This window comes from Triturus cristatus, chromosome 10, assembly GCF_964204655.1.
Source record: "Triturus cristatus chromosome 10, aTriCri1.1, whole genome shotgun sequence".
Classification (NCBI taxonomy): domain Eukaryota; kingdom Metazoa; phylum Chordata; class Amphibia; order Caudata; family Salamandridae; genus Triturus; species Triturus cristatus.
The window spans coordinates 274560389-274584311 of record NC_140593.1 but is presented as its reverse complement, the minus strand read 5'-3'; the positions used below and the strand labels follow the sequence as shown (position 1 = coordinate 274584311).

General features: G+C 47.5%; 1 protein-coding gene across 1 annotated transcript in view; it reads right to left on the bottom strand.

Moving 5' to 3' along the window:
• Positions 1-23923, bottom strand: part of LOC146789314 (protein lifeguard 1-like) — a 287971-nt gene that overhangs the window by 144187 nt on the left and 119861 nt on the right. Inside the window, exon 3 of the mRNA XM_085631062.1 lies at positions 21684-21762. Coding sequence (XP_085487188.1) covers positions 21684-21762 — 79 coding nt within the window. The remainder of the gene's footprint in view (positions 1-21683; positions 21763-23923) is intronic.

Genomic DNA, 23923 nt, shown 5'->3' with positions numbered 1-23923 from the left:
CAGCCAGCAATATTCAAGGGCGTCCAAAGGCATGTATAACAAGACTTGACCACAACCGCAATACCCCCACCACGTGAACTGCGGTTAAGTGTATGTATCACATATTCCGAAGGAAGAGCCAGATTGATCGCAACGAGGGCTTCATCATGTAACCATGTCTCAGACATAAATAGAATGTCCGGACTTTCCTCCGTAAGAAGAGTAAAGATATCCAAATGATGCTTAACCAAGGATCTAACATTAAGATGATGGATCTTCAAGTCATGAGAAGCCTGTGGAATGAATGAAGTAGAATTAGAATACGCTAGCCACTCAGGACGGCTGACCCTATGGCCGGTAGTGAAACCTGGGGAAGCGAGATTGAAGACACACCCCGGACACTGATATTGGCCTGAGAGGGATTCTACACATACCTGAGTGCAGCGCGACGGTTTTTTCAGCCGGAGTAACTCCTTCCGTGAATACATTCTGAGATGGGTATGGAGCCTGCCTCGAGCTCTGACTCGGCGCGGACGAGCGCAGACGGGCAGGACTCTGGCACGACTCCGGCGCAGGGAAGGCGCTCCCGCTGCGCGTCACCGCTGCGCTCTGAAAGGACTGGCTTAAGTAAGGTGGCAGCGTAGAGTCTGCAGCACTAGGACGCTAAGATGGCGCCCAAGGAGCGTCAGAACAGCTCCCCAATCCAAGATGGCCGCTGATTCCCAAACATCAAACCCCAGGAAACGGGACCCGCTCTAACAGCGGTGCATCAACCAATTAAAATGCAAGTATGAGGGCAAACCCCCTAGCAATAAAAGCAGGGGAAACTAAATGAAACAGAACCAAAATACAGAACGCGGTAATTTAAAATTATAGAATGTACAAAGCGCGCCTTCAGCAGACGAGCACGCCAGTCCACTGAAATACTGATGGCCGAATTATCTTTTCTATATTTTAGAAGGAAGGGTTTTAGAACATTTTTAAACACATTGGAAAATCCAATACTAAATGAACAGATGTGCATTTAAGGCCCATATTCATCATTTGTTAACGCAGCGCAACTCAGCAAGCCACCTTGCAGCGCTGCGTGAAAGATAAAGGGCAGGAGTGTACCGTATTTAACATTATATGGCGCATTCCAGTCCTTTCCAAGCACTGGCGCACTTTTGGCTGCCAAGAGTCAATGCAGGCAACCTTGCGTCATGGTGCAAGAGTGAGCGCATTGTAGGCAGGATTGTTTTTGTACAGGAAGGGACATCTTCCTGCACAAAAACAATCCTCAGGGGGATTTTCCTCTTTCTACATGTGCTGCACACATAGAAAGAGAGAAAAAAAAGGAGAAATAGAGATATTTCTCTTTGTTACGTCTCACCTGGGGAGGCGTAGCATTTTCACGTATTCCCAGGTCTACCACTAATGGTAAATTTGAGAATGCACCAAATCCACGGGTGGATGCGTGGAAACACCCATGCTCCACCCATTGAACGCCTCTCTGGGTCAGAGTTATGCAAGGCAGCAATTTGTGCTGCCCTGCATTACTCCAGATTTAACAAGCCATCCAGGGCCATGCAAGAGGGCCTTGCGTGGCTTGATAACTTTTCAGTGGCGCATGGACGACACAAATCCTTGATAAATCTGGCCCTCAGTATTCAAAGGATAAACGCAATACCCAGTGTACTTTTTCAGTCTTAAATTGAATTCTATTTTTGAAAACAAGGGACAGCAACCTGTTCAAAATGTTAACACTTCTATTCTTAATTGAGAATGACGATTCTCCAATTATTATGCAGAGAGAATCTTGATTTCATTAAAGACTACGGAGGCTGACATTATGCAAATACTTTTATTTTCTGCCCAACATGCAGCACTTTAAAGAATGTAAATAAATCACAATAAATAGAACATTAGCAACATCACAAGGAGACAGTGCACACTCCCATCTTCCTCATGGGCTGTGATGACACAGGCGCACGTGGCATTCCAGTTACTCCTAAACATTGTTATCTGAGGAAAAAACCAAAAACACAGTATAGTGAAAGAAATAGGGACAGGTTAAAACTGAATAGATAATGACAGCAAAGCACAATACATTAGAATTCATGAAAATATGATATCATTTTATTAAAGATAAACAGTATGGAACCCAAACCTCTCTGGGAGAGGAGGTTGGGATAATGTTAGCCTCCGTAGTCTTTAATGAAATCAATATTCTCTCTGCATAATAATTGGAGAATCGTCATTTCATTACAAGACCGGAGGCTACCATTATGCATGTTTAAAGCCATGTAGAGCTACACTGCTAACATGCTCTATTGGTCTCAAATAGAACTTTGAAAAGGTACCAGCATTAGACCAATCTGCTGCTTTAAGTATTTCAGGCAGGGATCCCCCATCCCAAAATACCTTACTAGCCATTGCTCCCCTAGAAGAGTGAGCTCCAAATCTAGAGAGATCTATGCCAGCCTCATGCATAATAATACAGATCCATCTGGCTAAGGTAGCTGAAGAAACAGGTCTAAAAGGACTAACATATGATAGAAGGTGATCAGAGCCAACAGGTCTAAACGTTGACATTTTATTTTCATAACACTTCATGCAATTCACAACACACAGTTTTTCACACTCATGAAAAAAGGGATAGAAGATAGACTCTGACATTGTTTTAGTTCTTTTCCAAATATCAAAGTGAACACCTTCTGAGGAGTGGAACCTATTAGAAAGTTCCAAATCTCTAATGTCTGAGACCCTTCTAAAAGAAATCAGGCACAAGAGACTTGACAGTTTCATGGAGATCCTTTTAAGGGAGAGTAAATCGTTAACAGGCCAGGAAAGGAAGAGATTAAAGATAAGGTTAACGTCCCAAAGGGATTCTTAACAAGCCTTAGGGGGTCTCCTTAACCTAATACCTTTTATAACCCTTTTGATTAAAGGGTTGCTACCAATAGCAAGGTTATTAATTAAGGCATGGCCTGAATAAATTGCTGATCTGTAGCAGTTGATGGTTCTATAAGAGAGACCTGACTCAAAGAGATGGGCAAGATAATTAGCTACCTGTTGTAGAGAGCTCTGTACGGGATCCAAATCCCTTTACAGGCACCAACAAGACCACTTTCTCCAAACACCCCTGTACCTTTTCCTGGTACCAGGTGCCCATGAATCTTCCAAAAGGCTTTTAGCTTTGCCGAAAAGGTCAGAATATCTGCCTGAATTCCTGAAATCCTCCAAACAGGAAGGTTCATCCTCCCTTCGAGAACCAAAGGATGTTCTTCTCCATCCAGACCCTGGAGTAGACCTAAGGATGATGGGATCAGCAGTGGGAAGTCCACTGCTAACTCCATTACCCCGGGAAACCAAACCTGGGATTTCCAAAAGGGTGTTACAAGAATGATGGAGCATGGCTCCAGCCTCACTTTCCACAACAATCTCTGAATCATTGAGAACGGGAAAAAGGCATAACCCTTGATCTCCTCCCAGGAATGGAGAAAAGCATCTACCCCTGATGCATTCGGGACTGGTCTCCAGCTGAAGTATCTCTGAACTTGATGAGTTAGTCTTCTGGCGAAAAGCTCTATTTGAACTGGGCCCCATAACTTTTAGATCAGAGAAAAGGCCTTGGGATTCAATTTCCAATCGCTTGAATCGTGGAGGAAATGAGAATTCCAGTCTGCTCCCAGATTCCGAATCCCCGGAAACCATATCCGCTTGGCAATATCCGAGAGATTCTTGGATCTCGTGCCCCCCAGGCGATTTATATATGGGACAGCCGAAAAATTGTCCAAGCGGATTAAGGTGTTGGAGTTCTTTAAAAACTCTTTGAAGCTCATCAGCGCATTCAGAGCTGCTAACATCTCCAGAGAGTTTATGTGGAGGGATTGTTCCTCTAAGGACCACCTCCCCCCGGTCTCTAAATTGTTTAGGCGAGCACCTCAACTGCGATTGCTCGCATCCGATTCTAGAGTAAAATCTGGCACATTTCCGAAAATAGCTTTCCCATTCCATGCTTGAAGGTTTTTCAACCACCAGTGAAGATCTTCTTGAGCGTCCTCGGAGAGGGGAACTGAGTCTTAGTACCACAGGCCTTTCCTCAGGCCTAGAGCTTTTAGTCTTTGCAGGCCCCTGTAATGGAAAGGACCGGGAGAAATAGCTTGGATAGACGATGACAGGAGACCTAGAACCCTGGCTAGGTTTTTCAGATGGATTGATTCTTTTGATAGGATGAGAAGGACATATTTCTTTATCTTGGTAACCTTTTTCTGGGGAAGGATAAGATTTGAGAGAATAGTATTTACCTGGAAACCTAGGAATTCTGTCAGGACCATGATAGATTTCTCTATATTTATGATGAAACCCAGTTCTCGAAGGAGGTCTACAGTCATTTGTAAATGTTTCTGTATTTCCAATTTGTCTTGAGACATAATGAGGATATCGTCCAGATAGATTATTAGGCGAACCCCTCTCTGTCTGAGATAACTGACCACTGGTCACAGGACCTTGGTGAAACACCAAGGTGCTGAGGACGGGCCGAAGGGAGACATTGGAACTGATAGAGAGCTCCTTTCCACGTAAAACAAAGGTACTTTCGACAGTCCTTGTCCATGGGTATCTTAAAATAGGCAACTTTGAGGTCCAGATTTACCAGCCAATCCTTGGCTTGCAAAATGTCTCTCAAAAGATGGATACCCTCCATCTTGAAGTGTCTGTATGTTAGAAAGCTGTTCAAATATTTTAGGTTGATGACGGGACGCCAACCTTTGTCCTTCTTCTGGACTAGAAAGATAGTACTTAAAAAACCCTTCGAAATCTCTGATAAGGGGATCTTTATAATAGCTCCCTTGTCTAACCTTTGGAAAATCTCCAGTTCTATCAGTTTTGAATTTTCTTTTTCTAGGGGCATTTCCCTTGGAATTCTTTCTTGAAATGGTTCTTGCCAAAAATCTATCTTGGAACCAATTACAGTTTCTAGAACCCAGGGGTCGTGAGTAACTAGTGACCAATTGTGAGCAAAATGTTTCAGTCTTCCTGCCACCTTTGAGGGGAAAAAAAACTCCGGGCTTACCTTGGTAGGATTGATTGGTAGATCTTGGTCTGCCACCACGGGCTCTTGAACCCATTCCTCTCTGGGGGTAGAAATTTGAGTTGTAGCGATAGCCTCTATTGGTGGAGCCTCTTTCATTTTGAGGATAAAATTGGGACCTGTAAGAGCTGCGGCTGACAGGTTGTCCCTTCCTGTCGGCCCTTCCAAAAAGTGGGCGGCCTCCAAAAACTCTGCATGTTTGACTGTGCCTTACTGAACGCATTGAAGGTGGACACATACTTGCCCAGAGATCTAACAAAGTTGTCACCAAAAAGGAGTCCCTTAGCGTCGCACATTTCTTTATCGGATAGGTCAGCGAGCTTGGGGTTCATTCTCAGGAGAACTGATTTTCGGCACTCGGTAATCAGGTGGGCGTTGGCATTACCAACAAAGCAGATTGCTTGAGGCAACCAACCTCTCAGAAGCTCGATGTTGACCGGGGTATTGTTGGTCCAAGCCTCTTCGGTCATATCAAGGATCTTGGATAAAGGTCCAAGTACATCAAGTAGTTTGTCCTGACAGTGCTTCAGGCATTTTTCGATTCCCTTCCTGGGGTCTCTCCCAGATTTGAATAGGAAGGTGATTAACTCAGGGTCAAGATTGGGGGTGAGGGGCAAGGGCCCTCATTCTGCAGTAGGTTGCGTGTATATCTATCCAGGGGTTTACAAAACCCCCTGAGATAGGTATTTTCCCCTGTGATCCATTGGCCACCATTCGGTGCTGCGGGGGTGACGTATAGTAGGAGGATTGAACATTTCCCCACCAAGGGGGTCTTTGACAACAGAGGATGAGGTGGAAGGCTGATCCAAGTCCTCATCAAGAGTATCCAGCGGATCAAAAATGAACTCATCCATTTCTATGTCCTCATAATCCGTGCTTTTGTGATGGATATGTAAGGAATTATCATTAAAATCATTTGTACCGTAAAGGATACCGCATTCTATCATGCCGCTATGGGCACCTCTTCTCTCAGTCCCAAGAAATTAGGATTTCTCTATCATGCTGCCATGAGCACCAGCATCTATTGTAGTGCGAGGGCTACCAATCTCCACTGCATGGGTGAATGCCTCATTCAAATGTTTTCTTTTTGAGGTAATTTCCCCTTTTTTTGGACCTGATTTATAGGGGGAGTCCCCGTCTGAGAGAGAGAAGTAAATCTCTTCAACAGGGGGCACTCTCTTTCCCTTGGTTAGAGCGGCGTCAACTGCTTCCTTTACGGAGCATTTAAGTTCTCCCTCAATAAACCTTTTCAGGTTATTACCCAAGAGCTCCTTTGGGAGCTGAGGGTTATTAGCGTCATGATCCATCTTTAACCCAAGATATCATGAGGTAAAATTAAGGAATAAAGTACCCTTAAAGGCTTACTCACAGTTGTGCAGTATCGCAGTTCAAAACAGGCGCCGTAGTTTCTTCGGCGTCAGGTTTCCTTACTTTCAATGGAAATATAGTAAATGATCAGGGTGCAGCATGGTGAGTGGCCACTAGGTGGCGATCGTGTTATTTGCTGCTATAGTCTTAAAAATTGGGATATCGCAAGGAAAGAGGCTCCGGCTCGGCAGGCACTGTTACGCACTTGAGGAGGCGTGACCAAGGTAACCTAATGCCGAGTCGGAAAGGAGCGTTGCATTGCCAAGGGAAAGGGAGGCATAGTGACACGCTCTCGCGTCTCCGAGCAGGTTGCTAGGAGACGCAAATCCCAAAATACGCAAGCTCTGGTCCCGTCTCCCTTTTTTTTTTAATGTAAAAACACAAAGACAAACAGCGCTGTGGAGCGGGAGAAGGGCACAAGGCTCCAAATTGCACACAGCGATCGGACTGCTCTTGTAAATGCCGCGAAGTGGCAGTGGAAAATAAACTCGAGGAAATTACTTACCTGTTCTTTCCGGCGATCGTCGAAGCGATCGTAAGGGAAAGTGATTCAAGAGCTATTCCCCATCATAAATTGGACAGGGGAGATTGTTTTCTAGCTGAAACGAAAAGGTTTAAAACAAGAATATGACGAGGCAAAGGTAGGACAGAAGTCCTTATTTATACTAAGCAAATACAGCTCACTAAAATAACGTAATACATAATCAATATCAAGGCATATATAATTACAGTTAAGGAAAGTATGCCACGAATGAGAAAGATGTACTTATCTGTGTCAGAGCAGCCAACAAAAGAGGAAGATGGGAGTGTGCACTGTCTCCTTATGATGTTGCTAATGTTCTATTTATTGTGATGTATTTACATTCTTTAAAGGGCTGCATGTTGGGCAGCAAATAAAAGTATTTGCATAATGGTAGCCTCCGGTCTTGTAATAAATCACTTAATTTATCTATACAGGGAAATACATTTTCATTACCAATGGTGGCTAACATTGGGGCACTGTATGGCTTGCTAAAAGAAAATTTATATGGAATTTAATTTGGAAGTGTAGGGCTGAGCTTTTTAGAAGGCGCTTTGAAGAAACAAGATCCCAGGAAATTATGTCTTCCCACAATTCCTATTGTTCCCTAATATATTTTATGCAAGGTATTAGATTATTTGCCTAAGTTCTTTCGCTTGTTGATATCTACTTCCACAAAAAGAAAGATATTTTATTGAGACTCGTTTTTAGATATGTCATACAAAAATCTCAGCAGACAAACACGTCATTGCTTGCCAAGATTCAGGTTAAACTCACAAAAAAAGACCGCAATCATGTAGGCCGGTGGCATATTTATAGTCTCTTTAAGCAATTGTTCTCTATTGATACCCACATTGTTTTGGGACTGGCGTAGAAGTACCTCAGCACCATACAGTGACACTGGGGAAATCTTGGCCATACACACCTTAAATAAATGGGAATGTGAATATCCACCATATTATCTATTACATTTTGATAAGCCACAATTGTGACAGAAGATCTGTTTTTTAGCGAATCTAAGTGTCCATCCAATTTTAAATTTAACTTGTATGTATTTACCTTTCCTACCTTTTTATTTACTAAGTACCCCAAAAAATTATTTTGGGGTTTTTCCTGCACATTGGATGCTGCAATGAATGCGTGAAACTGTTCTTTTAGGGCCATCGTAGGATTTTTTCAGGAAAAATTGAGCCTCTGTTTGGCTATTATACGATGTTGCTCATCATGAAGACAGGTGAACAAGAACACCCTGTATAACATTATAATGGACAATACCTCTATGAAAAGTGCTCTAGGGTCCACGTATGCAGCAGGTAATTAATCAATGAAGATGCTAAGTTGTCGCATTCAGACTTACTAAACCCATGCACCACGTTTTTCCTTAGCACACTGTTAGAAAACCCCGGGCAACCGGGGTTCAGCAGTCGCCCGGGGGTTTCCCAACACACAAGGGGTAGCTTGGCTCGAGCGGTCGGGGGTCAGGCACCGTGTTAAGCGTACGTCACACCCTCACAATAACCATGCGTTCATCCGTTCCAAAAAGGACTCTACACCGTAAAAATTTATGAAAATATCTCTGTCTTTATCTTGTTTTCTCTTAGTTGCAGGTTAAATAAATAATAACACACTTACAGTACACAAAGCTTCTTCTGTAAAAAGGGTAGGTCAAATAAATAAGCTCAGATCATAAATAATCAATGAATAAATAGATGTGCATAAAATACATAGGCAAATAAATACTGTGAGGGAATAAATACTGTGAGACAATAAATAGGATAAATACAAAGAATACAATACTCTCAATAAATATAAGCCATCAGTACACTTTCAAATCAGGTCACATTTGTGAGGTACTAAGGGTTGATTTGGCCCAATCACAGCTTGTGGTTATGTGGATGGCCTGAGGGTGTCTCCCCTAGCTTGGATAAGGCTGAGGCTAAAACTGAGGTAGATCATGGGTAATCTAGGAATCTGGCTCTCCCAAACTACACAACCCCTCACACAGGTCACTGTATCAGTCTCAGTCCACCCCTGGCACTCCCAGGCTGGTCCTAACACCTCTCTAGCCCCTAGGATGGTCTCTTAGGGCCCCACAGGGCCTTAGGCGCCCTCTATTCCACTTACTGCCATCTTTATGAACTTCCGACTCCGCCGGAGTCGTGTCGACGCCGTGGGGCGGCTCCGGTTCGATGTCGCTAGCCGGCCTCGGCTCGATGTCAGTTCTTGTCGACGCCGTGAGGCGGTTCCGGATCGATGTCGGCGGACGGCCTCGGCTCGATGTCAGTTCCTGTCGACGCCGTGAGGTGGTTCCGGATCGATGTCGGCGGGCGGCCTCGGCTCGATGTCGCTGGGCAGCCTCGATTCGATGTCGGTCTCCGGCGTCACAGGGACTCGATCTCCCTACTTCCGGGTGTCTCCGGAGTGCGACCTCCACTCCTGACCTCCGGTGCTCTTCCCTTCAGGTTCCGGCGACTCCGGAGTGCGATCTCCACTCCCGACCTCCGGTGCTCCTTTCCTCAGGTTCCGGCGACTCCGGAGTGCGATCTCCACTCCCGACCTCCGGCACGATTCACCTCGGTCTCCGGCGACTCCGGAGGGCGGACTTCACTTCCCCGTCGACGCCGCACACTCGACCTCAGGTGACTTCCTCCTCGACCTCTGGTGTCTCCACGACCTCCGTCGGCGCCCTCTCTCGACCTCTGGCGGCTCCGGGTACGACGTCTGCTTTCCAGTCAGCGCCGCTTCTTCACCTCCGGCCCCAGGTCTATAGGCTTCTCGGCGTCGGACTCCAGGAAGATACCAATAGACAGGTCAGGAACTTGCTGTTCTTTACATTCAAGGCCTGTTCCGGCTGTTCAGGTCCTTGAGTTGGTTCTTCTTGACTTTATCCCACACAGGGCTCTAGGCTGGGCTCAGTCAGTAGGGACTAGTATCAAGGGTGGGTTTGTGGACCCCACTCCAGGCACAAGTTTCCACCCCTGCTGCCTCACTCCTTCCTCCTTCAGTGTTGTGCTGCTCTCCCTTCACCAGTCAGGTGCCAACTGCCTACTCCAACTGCCAACTCTGAGCTGGCTTCCCAACATTCTAAACCTGCCTCACACTGTCACAGGGTTCTAGAATGTTCTGGAAGGTACTAGTAGGTTCCAGCTATGTCTCAGGTGACAATGGGTGGCCACCATTTTGTGTTTCAGGCCCTCAGACAGAAGTTCCAGGGGTAGGGAAAATGGCTCCCTGACCCTGCATCAACACTAAAAAGTCTGGTGGTTCCCAAAAAGGAAAAATACTAACAGGGTTTGAGGCAAAAGTGGGACAAAATAAATAATGATGAGGAGGGACCACCCAAAGGGCTGACAGGTCTAACACGCGTCCCCCCCAGCTGAAAGTGGGGAGAGCTACCCAACCCCTTGGGAGTTCTCATCACTAAGGCGGAAATACCTTGAGAGACCGTCTGCATTGGCGTGGTCCACTCCAGGCCGATGTTCCACCTGAAAGTCCATTCCCTGTAGGGAGATAGACCACCTTAGCAACTTGGGATTCTCCCCCTTCATCTGCATCAGCCAACGAAGGGGTCTGTGGTCGGTCTAAACTAGGAAGTGCGTGCCAAACAGGTATGGCCGCAGCTTCTTCAGAGCCCATACCACTGCAAAGGCTTCACGCTCTATTGCACTCCACTTCTGTTCCCTGGGAAGTAGTCTCCGGGATAGGAAGACCACGGGTTGATCCAGACCCTCTTCATTGAGTTGCGATAACACTGCCCCAATGCCATGTTCCGATGCATCCGTCTGGACAATGAACTCCTTGGAAAAGTCTGGGGCCCGTAGGACCGGGGCCTCGCACATGGCTTGCTTCAGTTTTACAAAGGCCTGCTGACAAGCCTCCGTCCAGACTACCCGTCGAGGTTGTTTCTTGGACGTAAGCTCCGTGAGGGGGGCCACAATGGTACCGTATCCCTTCACGAAGCGGCGGTAATATCCAGTGAGGCCCAGAAAAGCTCGGACCTCAGTCTGAGTCTTGGGGGGTTCCCAGGCCATGATGGCCTCGATCTTCGCCTGGAGGGGTTGCACCGCTCCCCTACCCACCAAGTGTCCAAGGTACACTACCGACCCCTGCCCGATCTGGCACTTGCTGGCCTTGATCGTTAAACCAGCTTGTCTCAGGGCCTGGAGAACAGCTTGCAGGTGACGCAAGTGATCCTCCCAGCTGTTACTGAAGACGGCTATGTCATCCAGATAAGCAGCAGAGAAACTCTCCATTCCAGTGAGGATCTGGTTCACCAGACGCTGAAACGTGGCAGGTGCGTTCTTGAGCCCAAAGGGCATCACACAGAACTGGTAGTGGCCTTTGGGCGTGGAGAAGGCTGACCTTTCCCTAGCTCCGTCAGTCAGAGAGATCTGCCAGTACCCAGAAGTAAGGTCAAAGGTACTTAGATATTGGGCAGCTCCCAGCCGGTCAATCAATTCATCCGCCCTTGGGATCGGATGAGCATCAGTCTTGGTTACTGAGTTCAGTCCCCGGTAGTCCACACAGAACCTCAGTTCCGGTTGGGCACCCGGTGGTGCGGCTTTTGGTACTAGCACCACCGGACTGGACCAGGGGCTGCTGGAAGGTTCGATCACTCCTAGCTCCAGCATCTTAGTGACTTCACTGTGAATGCTGGCCTTCACCTTGTCTGACATCCGGTAGATCTTGGACTTCACAGGTGGGCTGTCTCCTGTGTCCACATCATGGACGCACAGGTGAGTCCTACCCGGAACAAGGGAGAACAACGAAGAGTACTGTCCCAGGACCTGGCGGCAGTCCTCCTGCTGTTCAGGAGTTAGAGATGGGGAGAGAATCACTCCCTCCACCGACCCATCCTTCTCTTGAGACGCAAATAAATCGGGGAGAGGCTCGCTTTCCACGTCCTCTGCTCCGTCAGTCACCATCATCAAAATGACTTCGGGCCTCTCGTGGTGGGGTTTGAGGCGGTTGGCATGCAGCACCCGTAGGGGCTGACGACGGGTCTTAAGATCCACCAAGTAGGTAGCCTTACCCTTCTTCTCCAATACCTCAAAGGGTCCTGACCAGCGATCCTGGAGGGCGCTAAGCTCTCCTGGTTCGATCACCCACACCTTCTGGCCAGGCTCCAATTCCACCGGGTGAGCGTTGTGGTCATACCACGCCTTCATTACTGCTTGGCTGGCCTCCAAGTTGTCAGAAGCTTGCTTCCACAACTTAGCCATTTGGCTCCGGAAGGCCAGCATGTAGCTCACCACGTCCTGGGGAAGCTTTCTGGGAGTTCTTTCCCATCCGTCTCTCACCAGGCTGAGAGGTCCACGCACAGGGTGCCCATACAAAAGCTCGAAGGGGCTGAAGCCCACTCCCTTCTGTGGCACTTCCCTGTAGGAAAACAATAGACAGGGTAGGAGGACGTCCCGTTTCCTCCGCAGGCTTTCAGGCAGACTTCTAATCATGCCTTTCAAGTTTTTGTTAAACCTATCCACCAGACCATTGGTCTGGGGGTGGTAAGGAGTTGTGAACCGGTAGGTCACTCCACACTCCTTCCACATGGCCCGCATGTATGCTGACATGAAGTTGGTCCCCCTGTCGGACACAACTTCCTTGGGAAAACCCACTCGGGTAAAGATTCCCATCAGGGCCCTAGCCACAACAGGTGCTGTAATGGTCCTCAGAGGTATAGCCTCTGGGTACCGTGTGGCATGATCCACCAGAACCAGGATAAACCTGTGACCAGCTGTAGTAGGCGGATCTAATGGACCCACAATGTCGATGCCCACCCTTTCAAAGGGGGTGCTAACAACAGGAAGTGGTTCCAGGGGAGCTTTCAGCTTCACCCCTGTTTTCCCACTGGCTTGGCAAGACACACATGTCCGGCAGTAGGTGTCGGACGACACTTTCATTTGAGGCCAATAAAAGTGTGGGACAAGACGGGCGAAAGTCTTGTCTTGCCCCAGTTGTCCTGCCAAGGGGATCTCGTGAGCCAATTCCAGTAGGAAGGCTCGGTAACGTTGAGGGAATACTAAGGCTCGTGACGATCCATGTAGGGGTGCCTTGGGTTCACTGTAGAGGAGGCCATCCTCCCAGTAAAGGTTGTAGTTCCCCTCAACGTTCCCTGCTGCCTGGGCTTCGGCCTGTCGCCTCAGTCCCTCAAGGGTAGGGCACTCCCTCTGGCCCTTGCAGAATTCCTCCCTGGTCGGCCCTCCCTCCACGTGCCACTCGGCCGGGATGGGTAGGTCCTCCAGTTTGGTAACATCCCCCACCGCGGACTCCTGGTCCACCACCTCCGGTGGCCTATCCGTCACACGGGGCGTGGATGCCGAGGCAGGCTCCTCCTGTCCTCGGTTCTTCCCTTGGTCGGCAGCCGGCTGTACCTTTGTTCCAGGCTCCAGTCGAAACAAACTCCCTCTCCGGGTAGTCGCGGACCCTGTGCTAACACAGGCCCAGTCAGGTGTACCCAGCATCTCAGCATGAGTCCGGTATTCCACCTCCTTCCAAGCATTGTGCTCCATGTCATTCCCCAGTAGACAATCGACCGGCACGGCAGGGCTTACGGCAACTCGAAGTGAACCTGCAACCCCCTCCCATTCAAAGGGAACCTCGGCCACCGGATAGTGGCCGGTTCTGCCGTCAGCCATCGCGGCTGGGTGGAGTACATCGGGAATTACCTGCTCTGGAGACACCAGTTGGCTACGTACCATAGTCATACTGGCTCCTGTGTCTCTCAGAGCCTCCCCTCTTTGGCCATTGATGGTGACCCACTGCCCATACTTTATGGTATTTGCGGGCACCTGGATCTTAGGATCCATCTCCCGTTCTCCCAGGGACACTAAAGTGACACCCGCCCACTCCCTTCCCTTAGTTAAGGGCATCTCCTCCCCGAGCACTGCACTAACTACTCCGGGGGCCTTTCCTCCAATGGGAGGGGGTGGTCTTTTCGGGCACTTCGCATCTCCCTTATAGTGTCCGACGCCACCGCACTCGAAGCAATGGACAACCCTTGGCTGCTGACTCTGGCCAGGATTAGGGTTTCTGGGTGGGTTAGCCCTAGGGGTGAATCCTGTTCCCTTTCCTTGGAAGTTATTTTGGGGGCCTTTAGAGAACTCCTTTTTCTTTTCCCCTCCCTCTTTCTTCTGGGGGGCGCCCTGTCCGGCCTTTTGAGTATCCCCTCCAGTCCCCCTTGTGGACACCCGGGTACTAGCCCAAATGTCCGCCTCCTCAGCAAGCTTCCGGGGATTGGTCAGCTTGCTATCCACCAGGTGTTGACGCAGTTCAGGGAAACATTTTTCGAGCAGGTGTTCCTTCAACATTAAATCAAACAACCCCTCGTAGTCCCTCACCTCGCTGCCCTGAATCCAACCCTCTAATGCCTTCTTTGCATAGTCCAGGAAATCCACCCAATTCTGTGTGCCCAGTTTGTGGCTACCCCGGAACTTCTGTCTGTACTTCTCGGGTGTTAGTCCAAACTTCCTCATGAGCGCCACTTTCATGGTGGGGTAGTGGGTCTGCTCATCCTGCTCTAGGGCCAATAATGTATCCCTGCCAGCTGAAGGCATGTATTTATACAATCCCCCTCCCCAATATTTCTCTGGAACCCCATGGACTCTTAATGAGATCTCATAGGCCGCTAGCCACTTGGCAATATCATCCCCTGCACTATAGCTAGCTACTATGTCTTTTGGCAGATAGGGTTTGGGTTCCCTGGTGATTTCTTTGTCTTTGCTGCCACAATTAGGAACAGTGTGTGCCCCGACTTGTAGGATCTGGAGATCTATTTCCCTCAGCCTCAACTCGTGAGCCATCCTACGTTCCTCCTTCTCTTTCTCCAGCTCCGCCAACTTCCATGTGAGCTGTCTTTTCTCCCTCCGGTCAGTTAATTCTACTTCTGATAAGCCACCGCTAGAGACAGTGCTGCCCTTCCTGGAAAGTGTTCTGGGCCCCGCTAACAGGTTCCCCACCTCAGGTTGGTACAACCCAGCCCCCTCGCTAACAGGCTCTTCATCCCTGTCCTCCTGCTCAGCCTTACTTTCCCGTCGTGCCTCCCCCCAAGCCCTCAAGCTGGTCTGGAGTTCAGCCTTCTTGGCACCCGGGGGACAATACACCCCCTCTCGATGACAAAACTCTCTGAGTTGGGCCACAGTGTAAGTTTCCAAATCTTCCAATACAAACTCCATTTTGCCCACTCAGAATAGAAGACAGGTGTTTACAGAAGCTATGCAGGGGGGTACCTTTTGTAATACCTCCTCCCACCACCAGAGTAAATTTGGAAAAAACAAAACTCAGAATTAGGAAGTCCGCTTTGAGAAAACTCCCGGTGTAGGCCTATGGACTACCCACAGTTATTGTCGAGTGGACGCAAGCACAGCTCTATCCCACCGCTGAACACCAATTATGTTAGAAAACCCCGGGCAACCGGGGTTCAGCAGTCACCCGGGGGTTTCCCAACACACAAGGGGTAGCTTGGCTCGAGCGGTCGGGGGTCAGGCACCGTGTTAAGCGTACGTCACACCCTCACAATAACCATGCGTTCATCCGTTCCAAAAACGACTCTACACCGTAAAAATTTATGAAAATATCTCTGTGTTTATCTTGTTTTCTCTTAGTTGCAGGTTAAATAAATAATAACACACTTACAGTACACAAAGCTTCTTCTGTAAAAAGGGTAGGTCAAATAAATAAGCTCAGATCATAAATAATCAATGAATAAATAGATGTGCATAAAATACATAGGCAAATAAATACTGTGAGGGAATAAATACTGTGAGACAATAAATAGGATAAATACAAAGAATACAATACTCTCAATAAATATAAGCCATCAGTACACTTTCAAATCAGGTCACATTTGTGAGGTACTAAGGGTTGATTTGGCCCAATCACAGCTTGTGGTTATGTGGATGGCCTGAGGGTGTCTCCCCTAGCTTGGATAAGGCTGAGGCTAAAACTGAGGTAGATCAAGGGTAATCTAGGAATCTGGCTCTCCCAAACTACACAACCCCTCACACAGGCCACTGTATCAGTCTCAGTCCACCCCTGGCACTCCCAGGCTGGTCCTAACACCTCTCTAGCCCCTAGGATGGTCTCTTAGGGCTCCACAGGGCCTTAGGTGCCCTCTATTCCACTTACTGCCCTCTTTATGAACTTCCGACTCCGCCGGAGTCGTGTCGACGCCGTGGGGCGGCTCCGGTTCGATGTTGCTAGCCGGCCTCGGCTCGATGTCAGTTCTTGTCGACGCCGTGAGGCGGTTCCGGATCGATGTCGGCGGACGGCCTCGGCTCGATGTCAGTTCCTGTCGATGCCGTGAGGTGGTTCCGGATCGATGTCGGCGGGCGGCCTCGGCTCGATGTCGCTGGGCAGCCTCGATTCGATGTCGGTCTCCGGCGTCACAGGGACTCGATCTCCCTACTTCCGGGTGTCTCCGGAGTGCGACCTCCACTCCCGACCTCCGGTGCTCTTCCCTTCAGGTTCCGGCGACTCCGGAGTGCGATCTCCACTCCCGACCTCCGGTGCTCCTTTCCTCAGGTTCCGGCAACTCCGGAGTGCGATCTTGTCAAGAATTCCTGTCATGCGAGGGGAGGAAAACGGTAACCAGCGAAAACGGACTACATCTCCCAGGATGCTTAGCGGTTGAGAGGTTATGTAAACAGGAGAGCTGTTACATAACTCAAGGAAAACACGCCCTTATGTAAACAGGAGAGCTGTTACATAACTCAAGGAAAACACGCCCTTTTGTAAACAGGAGAGCTGTTACATAACTCAAGGAAAACACGCCTTTATGTAAACAGGAGAGCTGTTACATAACTCAAGGAAAACACGCCCTTATGTAAACAGGAGAGCTGTTACATAACTCAAGGAAAACACGCCCTATAAAGGGAGGAACCGGGAGGTACAACGCTGTCGGATATTGTGTTTACACCGACGTACCTGCTTAGTGAAGAGCAGTGTTCCGGAGTGGTGCTCCAGTAAGGCAAGAACGGAGGTAGGTCGAGTCGTTACTCCCTGGGCCGTGTCTTGCCCCATCGTCACCTGTGAAGGACCCGGAAGCTCTACCGGATAACCATTGAGCTTCGCTTTTTGACTCGGCTGAGTCACAGCGCAGTGGCGCTTTTGCTGGTTGGAGTCGTAACTCCCAGCCCGACCAGAGATACAGGGACTGCCAGCTGTAACGCACACCAGGAGGTGTTTGCCGCGTTACAGACTCGGAAGTCCACGGGATCGATCGAGCGGCTGCTCTCGGTTCAGTCTTCTTTGCTTGTGATTGGGGTATCGGTGACGCATCACCAGGAGGTGACTCCGCGTCCCGGTGCAGTCTGAGGAAGAGGTTGAGCGGCTGCTCCCTTCAGGTAGAGACCCCGGCTGGGTGTTTCCCTGACTCCTCGATTCTCCCCAACACTCTTCGTGCCCCTCACAGCCTACCGATTGGCATTGTCGGCCATTTCATTTCTGCCCTCTGTTGGCATAAGCCGGGATCGGCGTATATGCAGAGGACGGTTAGGACCATCCGTGCTGTGGGCTGGTAACGTACTTAGCCTGGAGGATTCCAGTGACTATAACCTTTGTTTATTCCTTGTATTATTTTTGCCTTCATTAAAATAACTAAACCTTCACAAGTGGTTGCGTTCTCATTATCGTGTCTGTTAAACGATCCTGAGACGTTCAGGGCGTTACAGATCTCCACTCCCGACCTCCGGCACGATTCACCTCGGTCTCCGGCGACTTCGGAGGGCGGACTTCACTCCCCCGTCGACGCCGCACACTCGACCTCAGGTGACTTCCTCCTCGACCTCTGGTGTCTCCACGACCTTCGTCGGCGCCCTCTCTCGACCTCTGGCGGCTCCGGGTATGACGTCTGCTTTCCAGTCAGCGCCGCTTCTTCACCTCCGGCCCCAGGCCTATAGGCTTCTCGGCGTCGGACTCCAGGAAGATACCAATAGACAGATCAGGAACTGCTGTTCTTTACTTTCAAGGCCTGTTCCGGCTGTTCAGGTCCTTGAGTTGGTTCTTCTTGACTTTATCCCACACAGGGCTCTAGGCTGGGCTCAGTCAGTAGGGACTAGTATCAAGGGTGGGTTTCTGGACCCCACTCCAGGCACAAGTTTCCACCCCTGCTGCCTCACTCCTTCCTCCTTCAGTGTTGTGCTGCTCTCCCTTCACCTGTCAGGTGCCAACTGCCTACTCCAACTGCCAACTCTGAGCTGGCTTCCCAACATTCTAAACCTGCCTCACACTGTCACAGGGTTCTAGAATGTTCTGGAAGGTACTAGTAGGTTCCAGCTATGTCTCAGGTGACAATGGGTGGCCACCATTTTGTGTTTCAGGCCCTCAGACAGAAGTTCCAGGGGTAGGGAAAATGGCTCCCTGACCCTGCATCAACACTAAAAAGTCTGGTGGTTCCCAAAAAGGAAAAATACTAACAGGGTTTGAGGCAAAAGTGGGACAAAATAAATAATGATGAGGAGGGACCACCCAAAGGGCTGACAGGTCTAACACACACCATCAGGGAAAAATATTTAAGAAGGATACCAATGAATAGCAGAGTTCAAGCTGAACCTGTCTTTTGCATGCAGTAATTCCTCCTACCAGGTCCATTGCAATTAACGTGCCACTTGTAATAAGTGCATAACTCATCTGTTATTCTCAGCTAAGAGATTTTATTCCACAACTTTTTAAAATGTTGCCATGCTCTCCTGCTTTTACTTTATGGATACACTGTGAACATTGTGCTCATCTGCTACCAAATCTTCATAAGGTAAACAGTGTTTAAAATAAAAACGTTTAAAATATTTTAAAATGAAAGAAGACTTTAAAAATATAACCCAGCATCAAACAAGACTACATTAAGGTCTGATTATGAGTTTGGCGGTGCGGCGCCGGGTCCGCCACATCAAAGCTGCGGTCAGACCAACCCGCCAGATTAGGAGTTTCCTCCTGTCTGGCAGGCTGGTTTTTGGCATTCCCACTACGGTGCCTCGGAAAATGGGCAGCGCAATCAGAACGCCAAAAACAGTTCCTGCACGGCATAGACTGTTTGTATTCCCATGCGGAGGAGGCACAGGGAGCCCTGAAGGGCAGCCTTTGTTTCTTCTCCACTACGGTGTTTATGGAGGAAGAACCTCCATGTAAAAACAACAGTTGATGGACAGAATGTAGGACAATGTCATACATTTACCCCAGTACCGAGATCTGGGCCTAAATCCATTGTTTTTTTGCTCACCATGCCATTCCAGTTTGAACCCAGCCATATGCAAATCAGTCTTGACCCTGTGCCTCATGGGAACAGTCCAGCCCGAACTGCCAAGCCAGGTCCTCCCTGGATAGGAAACAAGCATCCTAGGACCGGTTTCGGGGTTTCACCCCTCTTCAGCCAGGATAGCTTGATTCCAGTGGCATGGAGGGCACAGGACCCACGTCTGGGCATACCCGTCCCACTCGGGGTGACAAATGCAAAAACAACAGTTGATGGACAGAATGCAGAACAATGTCATACATTCACCCCAGTACAGAGATCTGGGCCTAAATCCATCGTGACACAACTGGCGGAGAGAAAACTCGCAATTTGCGTGGCAGGACAGCAGCATATTGCGGCCTCCCGACCGCTGTAACACCGCCAAGGAACAGTGATTTCCTGGCGGCTGCAGAGGGGCTGTGGCGGTCCCGCTGCCCTAGTCGTAATATGACGGTCGGGAGACCACCACTGCCACACGCCCGTGAGTCTGGCAGTCCGTGGAATGCCAGACTCGTAATCGGAGGCTAAATAGTGAAAGGGACAATATTTCAAGCACAAATTAAGTGAACATGAATCACTGAATAATTAATTAACAATATCTTCAGATAAAGTACACCTCATACTCAGGCAAAAGGACCCCGTGTTAGTGTGCTTTCATAAGATGTAACTTGGTGATACTTGATATCAAGTAATGAAAGCTGAACAATGATCTGCCCCTCACTATCTCGAAACCATTAACTACTTTTGTTCTCATGGTTTTTCCAAATGAAAGGGGGTGATTGTAGCTAGCATGTAACCCTCAAGAGATCTTGCTTGTTAAAGAATACAATAATCTTTCTTCTAACATGAGAATAAATATTTATAACTATTCACTTAGCTGTGTTTCTTAAAAGATATTGAAAGGTATTGTTTGATTTTGTCCGGTTTGGGCACCTCCTTTGAGGTGAAAGTTGATTTACAATGAAGGGCAATCACAAGAGTACCAGGGAGGGCAGTTTGATATTTTACCTGAGTACCAGGAGGGAGGTTTTGACATTTTATGTGCGTATCAGGAAGGAGAGTATGACATTTTATTTGTGTACCAGGAAGGATGGTTTGACGTTTTATGTGTGTAAATAAATTCACGAAGGCTAAGTCAACTGTACTGGTCATGCCTTACAAGCTTTATGATTTGAGACTGATGCACAAAGCAACACTAATCTGGGTACCAAGTATTGAGCTAGTGAAGTCAGAGGGTCAGACAATGGCAAGAACATTTCTAACCACCACTTACATTGTTGTTCTTGAACCTACTTCCTGAAAGAGAAGCAGGATTTTTTGTGAAAAGACCACTGATTTCTCTGTTTTAACACCTTGAAAACGTAGATACTTCTAGCAGGGTTATAAAAACTCTCTTTCTGATGTGCATCTGGCCACACAGCATAGGTCCTCCACAAACACTTTCGTAAAATGACTGGAAAGACAATATTGCTCTACACACAAAACTGGCAATGATTCCATAAGTTAAGAATGCTACAAAAATGCCTTTTTGTTATTACAGGTCCACTGAGCTATTTTGCCCTAGTTGTACCTTAATGCACCTGCCCTAATGGACTGCTTAGGTGCTGCCCTTTGTGATCTCCAGAAACAACTACTGTAATGCAAGATGAGGAGGCCTCATATACAGCCAAACCTGAAAGCGTGCCGCATTATCCTTGATCTGATCAGTCCTGCACTGTCATTGAATTGGCTCTCACCAAACAAAGAATAGAGTGCAATACTTTTCGCCCCCTTACAGGGCCCTTCATGGCCCAGTATTATTCAAAGCAATCTCCATTTCACATCAAGCTTTTGCTGCCAGCATACAAGCAGAGTAGACATCTAAGGTCGGCTGTCAGTCGAGAAACACATATGTTTGCGGCACACTGACAGATGTACAAGTCTATTCCCTCTCCTACTCTTTGTTTAACCTATCGAACTAAAGACCATTATTTATCATTCATGAAGTCCCTGAAGACACATAGTTTACTGCAGTATTTGCATCAAACCTTGGTTGACATTCCAGTCTCCAAGAACTATTTTTCTCATATTTCCTTTGAATGCTGATTTCCCCATACCCACTTCTTGCGATCCCCTTAGATAGACTCCAACGTCTCTCCTACGCCGCCGCTTTAGTGCTAGAAAAAAAAATCTAATAAAATAAAAGAAAGAATTCCCTGTCAACCACCCTTCTTGAAATATACTGCAAGATGAGGCACAAGAGGGTCAACAGAAATATATATATTTTAATCTGGGGGTAATTATGGGATTGAAGATCGTATCCGATGATCTAGGTTATACTAGGATCTGGACCTAAAAATGATTTTCTAGCCATTGGTCATAGTAATGTCTTCAGTTTTGAAAACAAGTTGGGAATCAAGATACATAACCAAAGGAATTATTTTAGACATGAAATAGTCCAAATACATTCACAATAAAACAAACTGTATATTAAGACAGGCAAATGGTACAATATACATCAGCATATCATTAGAACTTACCAGTAAATAAACATACAGATTATGCCAACAGTAACAACCAGTTGAACGGCCAATGTCAAGTAGACCTTTTTGATAAAAGCTGTAGAAATAATAAAGAAAATAAATGCATACGTTTGAGGGCTAAACGTTAACATACATTTTATAACCAAATGTAAATTTTCCTAACCAACACAAAACGTTTTAAGGCCAGATGTACACAGCACTGGAAAAATGAAGTTTTAAAAGTAGTCCTGGGGCCTACAGTCATCCCTAGAATTTGGAAAGACGTTACTTATGGAAGCCCCTCCTTTGCAAGGGGCCGTGCTCTCCATAGCAATTCATCAGTATCGCTTGTGCAGGGGGAGTTGGATTGTGAAGTCCCGAAAATGTTCTACAAAAACCAAGCTTGTGCCTTCAAAAGCAGAGTTACTAAATTCAGATCAGCCATCTGCCTCCAAGTATGGGCACTGTCAAAATCATTCCAAAAGGCTGGCATGATTAGTTGGTCCCATCTGACATTCAGGGATTCTACAGAAATTAATTTACACTGCTCCTTTTCAGCTCATCCCTGTTAGAAATTTGGTTACTGGTTGGCAGAAACATGCACCATGACCAAGCAGGAACCACAATCCTAGTCTTGGTAGGTAACAACACAACCTCATTTATCATGTGCCAACTCTCTGGTAGCTTGGCACAGAGTAGTCAGACTTAACTTAGGAGGCAATGTGTAAAGTATTTGTGCAACACTTCATACAACAACACAGTGAAGACTTCACACCAGGCTAATCCATCCAGTAGAAGTAGAGATAGGAAAATTAAATGCAAAATATAGCGCTTAGAAGCAAGTAGCACCTAAAGAGTTAATTGGTTGCGCTGGACCAGTACAATGTCAAGAGTTCAGGCAGACCGCAATGAAACTTGGACCAGATACAGGACCCACGCAGGCCCCGGAGCAAAGATACCTTGATACTGGTTGCAACAGTGAGATGCGTCGGTGATTCCATGCAACTTTGGCGATGAGTCTGGTCAGTGAGTAAGGCGTTGGATCCGAAGTGCGGCGTTTCTGAATGTGATGCACTGGGTTTCTCCACTCTGTAGAGACAAAGCGTTGATTTTCTCCATGCAGTGGCGGTGATGTGTCAGTTCTGAAGTAGTGGTTCTGAGGACAATGTGGCGGTTCCGAGTGTGATGTGCCAGTCCGGTTCCAGCAACAGCATTGATGTGTTGATTCTGCTCTTGCAGAAGATGCATTGGTTCCACTGGAGCAAATTCCTAGGTCAACTTCGAAGGGTCCAGGACTGAGGTAGCACCACTTGGTAGGACAGATTCACAAGCAGCTGAGCCCAAGGGTTGGAAAAGGAAGGTTGAAATAAAATGAAATGAAATTTAAATTTATACCGCCCACTACTACCCGAAGGTGTCTAGGTGCCAAAGCTCCGACTAAAAGGAAAGAAAAAGGTAAAAAAACGGAAAAGAAGTATTAATTGTTGAACAACCAGGTTTTTAAGGATTTATGAAGGAAAGAAGATTGGATTTAACCTTGAGAGAGATTGGCAAGATTTCAGAGTTTAGCTGTACCCACTATAAAACTCCTTCCCGCCAGCAGGATGTTTTATCTTTAGGAATTATAAGTTTACAGGCAGATGAAGATCGAAGATGTCTTGTGGGAGCATACCAACAGAATTTGTGTTTAAAGTAAACAGTGCCGTGCAATGCTTTAAAGGTGATACACAGAGACTTTAATTGAATCCGTTTTTTTATAGGAAGTCAATGCAATTGTGACAGGAGATGGGATACTGGCTGATATTTTGGTACCGCGAGCAGCAGTCGAGCGGCTGCATTTTGAAGAACCTGCAATTTATTCAAACATTTGATCCGAATGTTTAAAAACAGGGCACTGCAGTAGTCAAGTTTTGATAATATTAAAGCGGAAAGTAAGTCCAGGGGAATATATGGTAGAAATTTCCTGAGAATTTTTATAGTTAAAAAACAGGAGGACATTATAGAGTTGATTTGGCTCTCAAAAGAGAGCTTATCATCAAAGTAGACTCCCAGATTTTTTTCCTTCCTGACCGGGGTGGGGAATTCTCCCATCAGCGCAGGCCATCAATCTGGTGACCAAAAGGAGGTATCCTTCCCGAACAGGAGAACCTCTGCCTTACCAGTATTCAATTTAAGATAGTTATCTGACATCCAGTTTCCAATTTCTCGCATACAGTCCTGAAATCTGAGAGCCACGCCTTCCAGGTCACTAGCCAGCG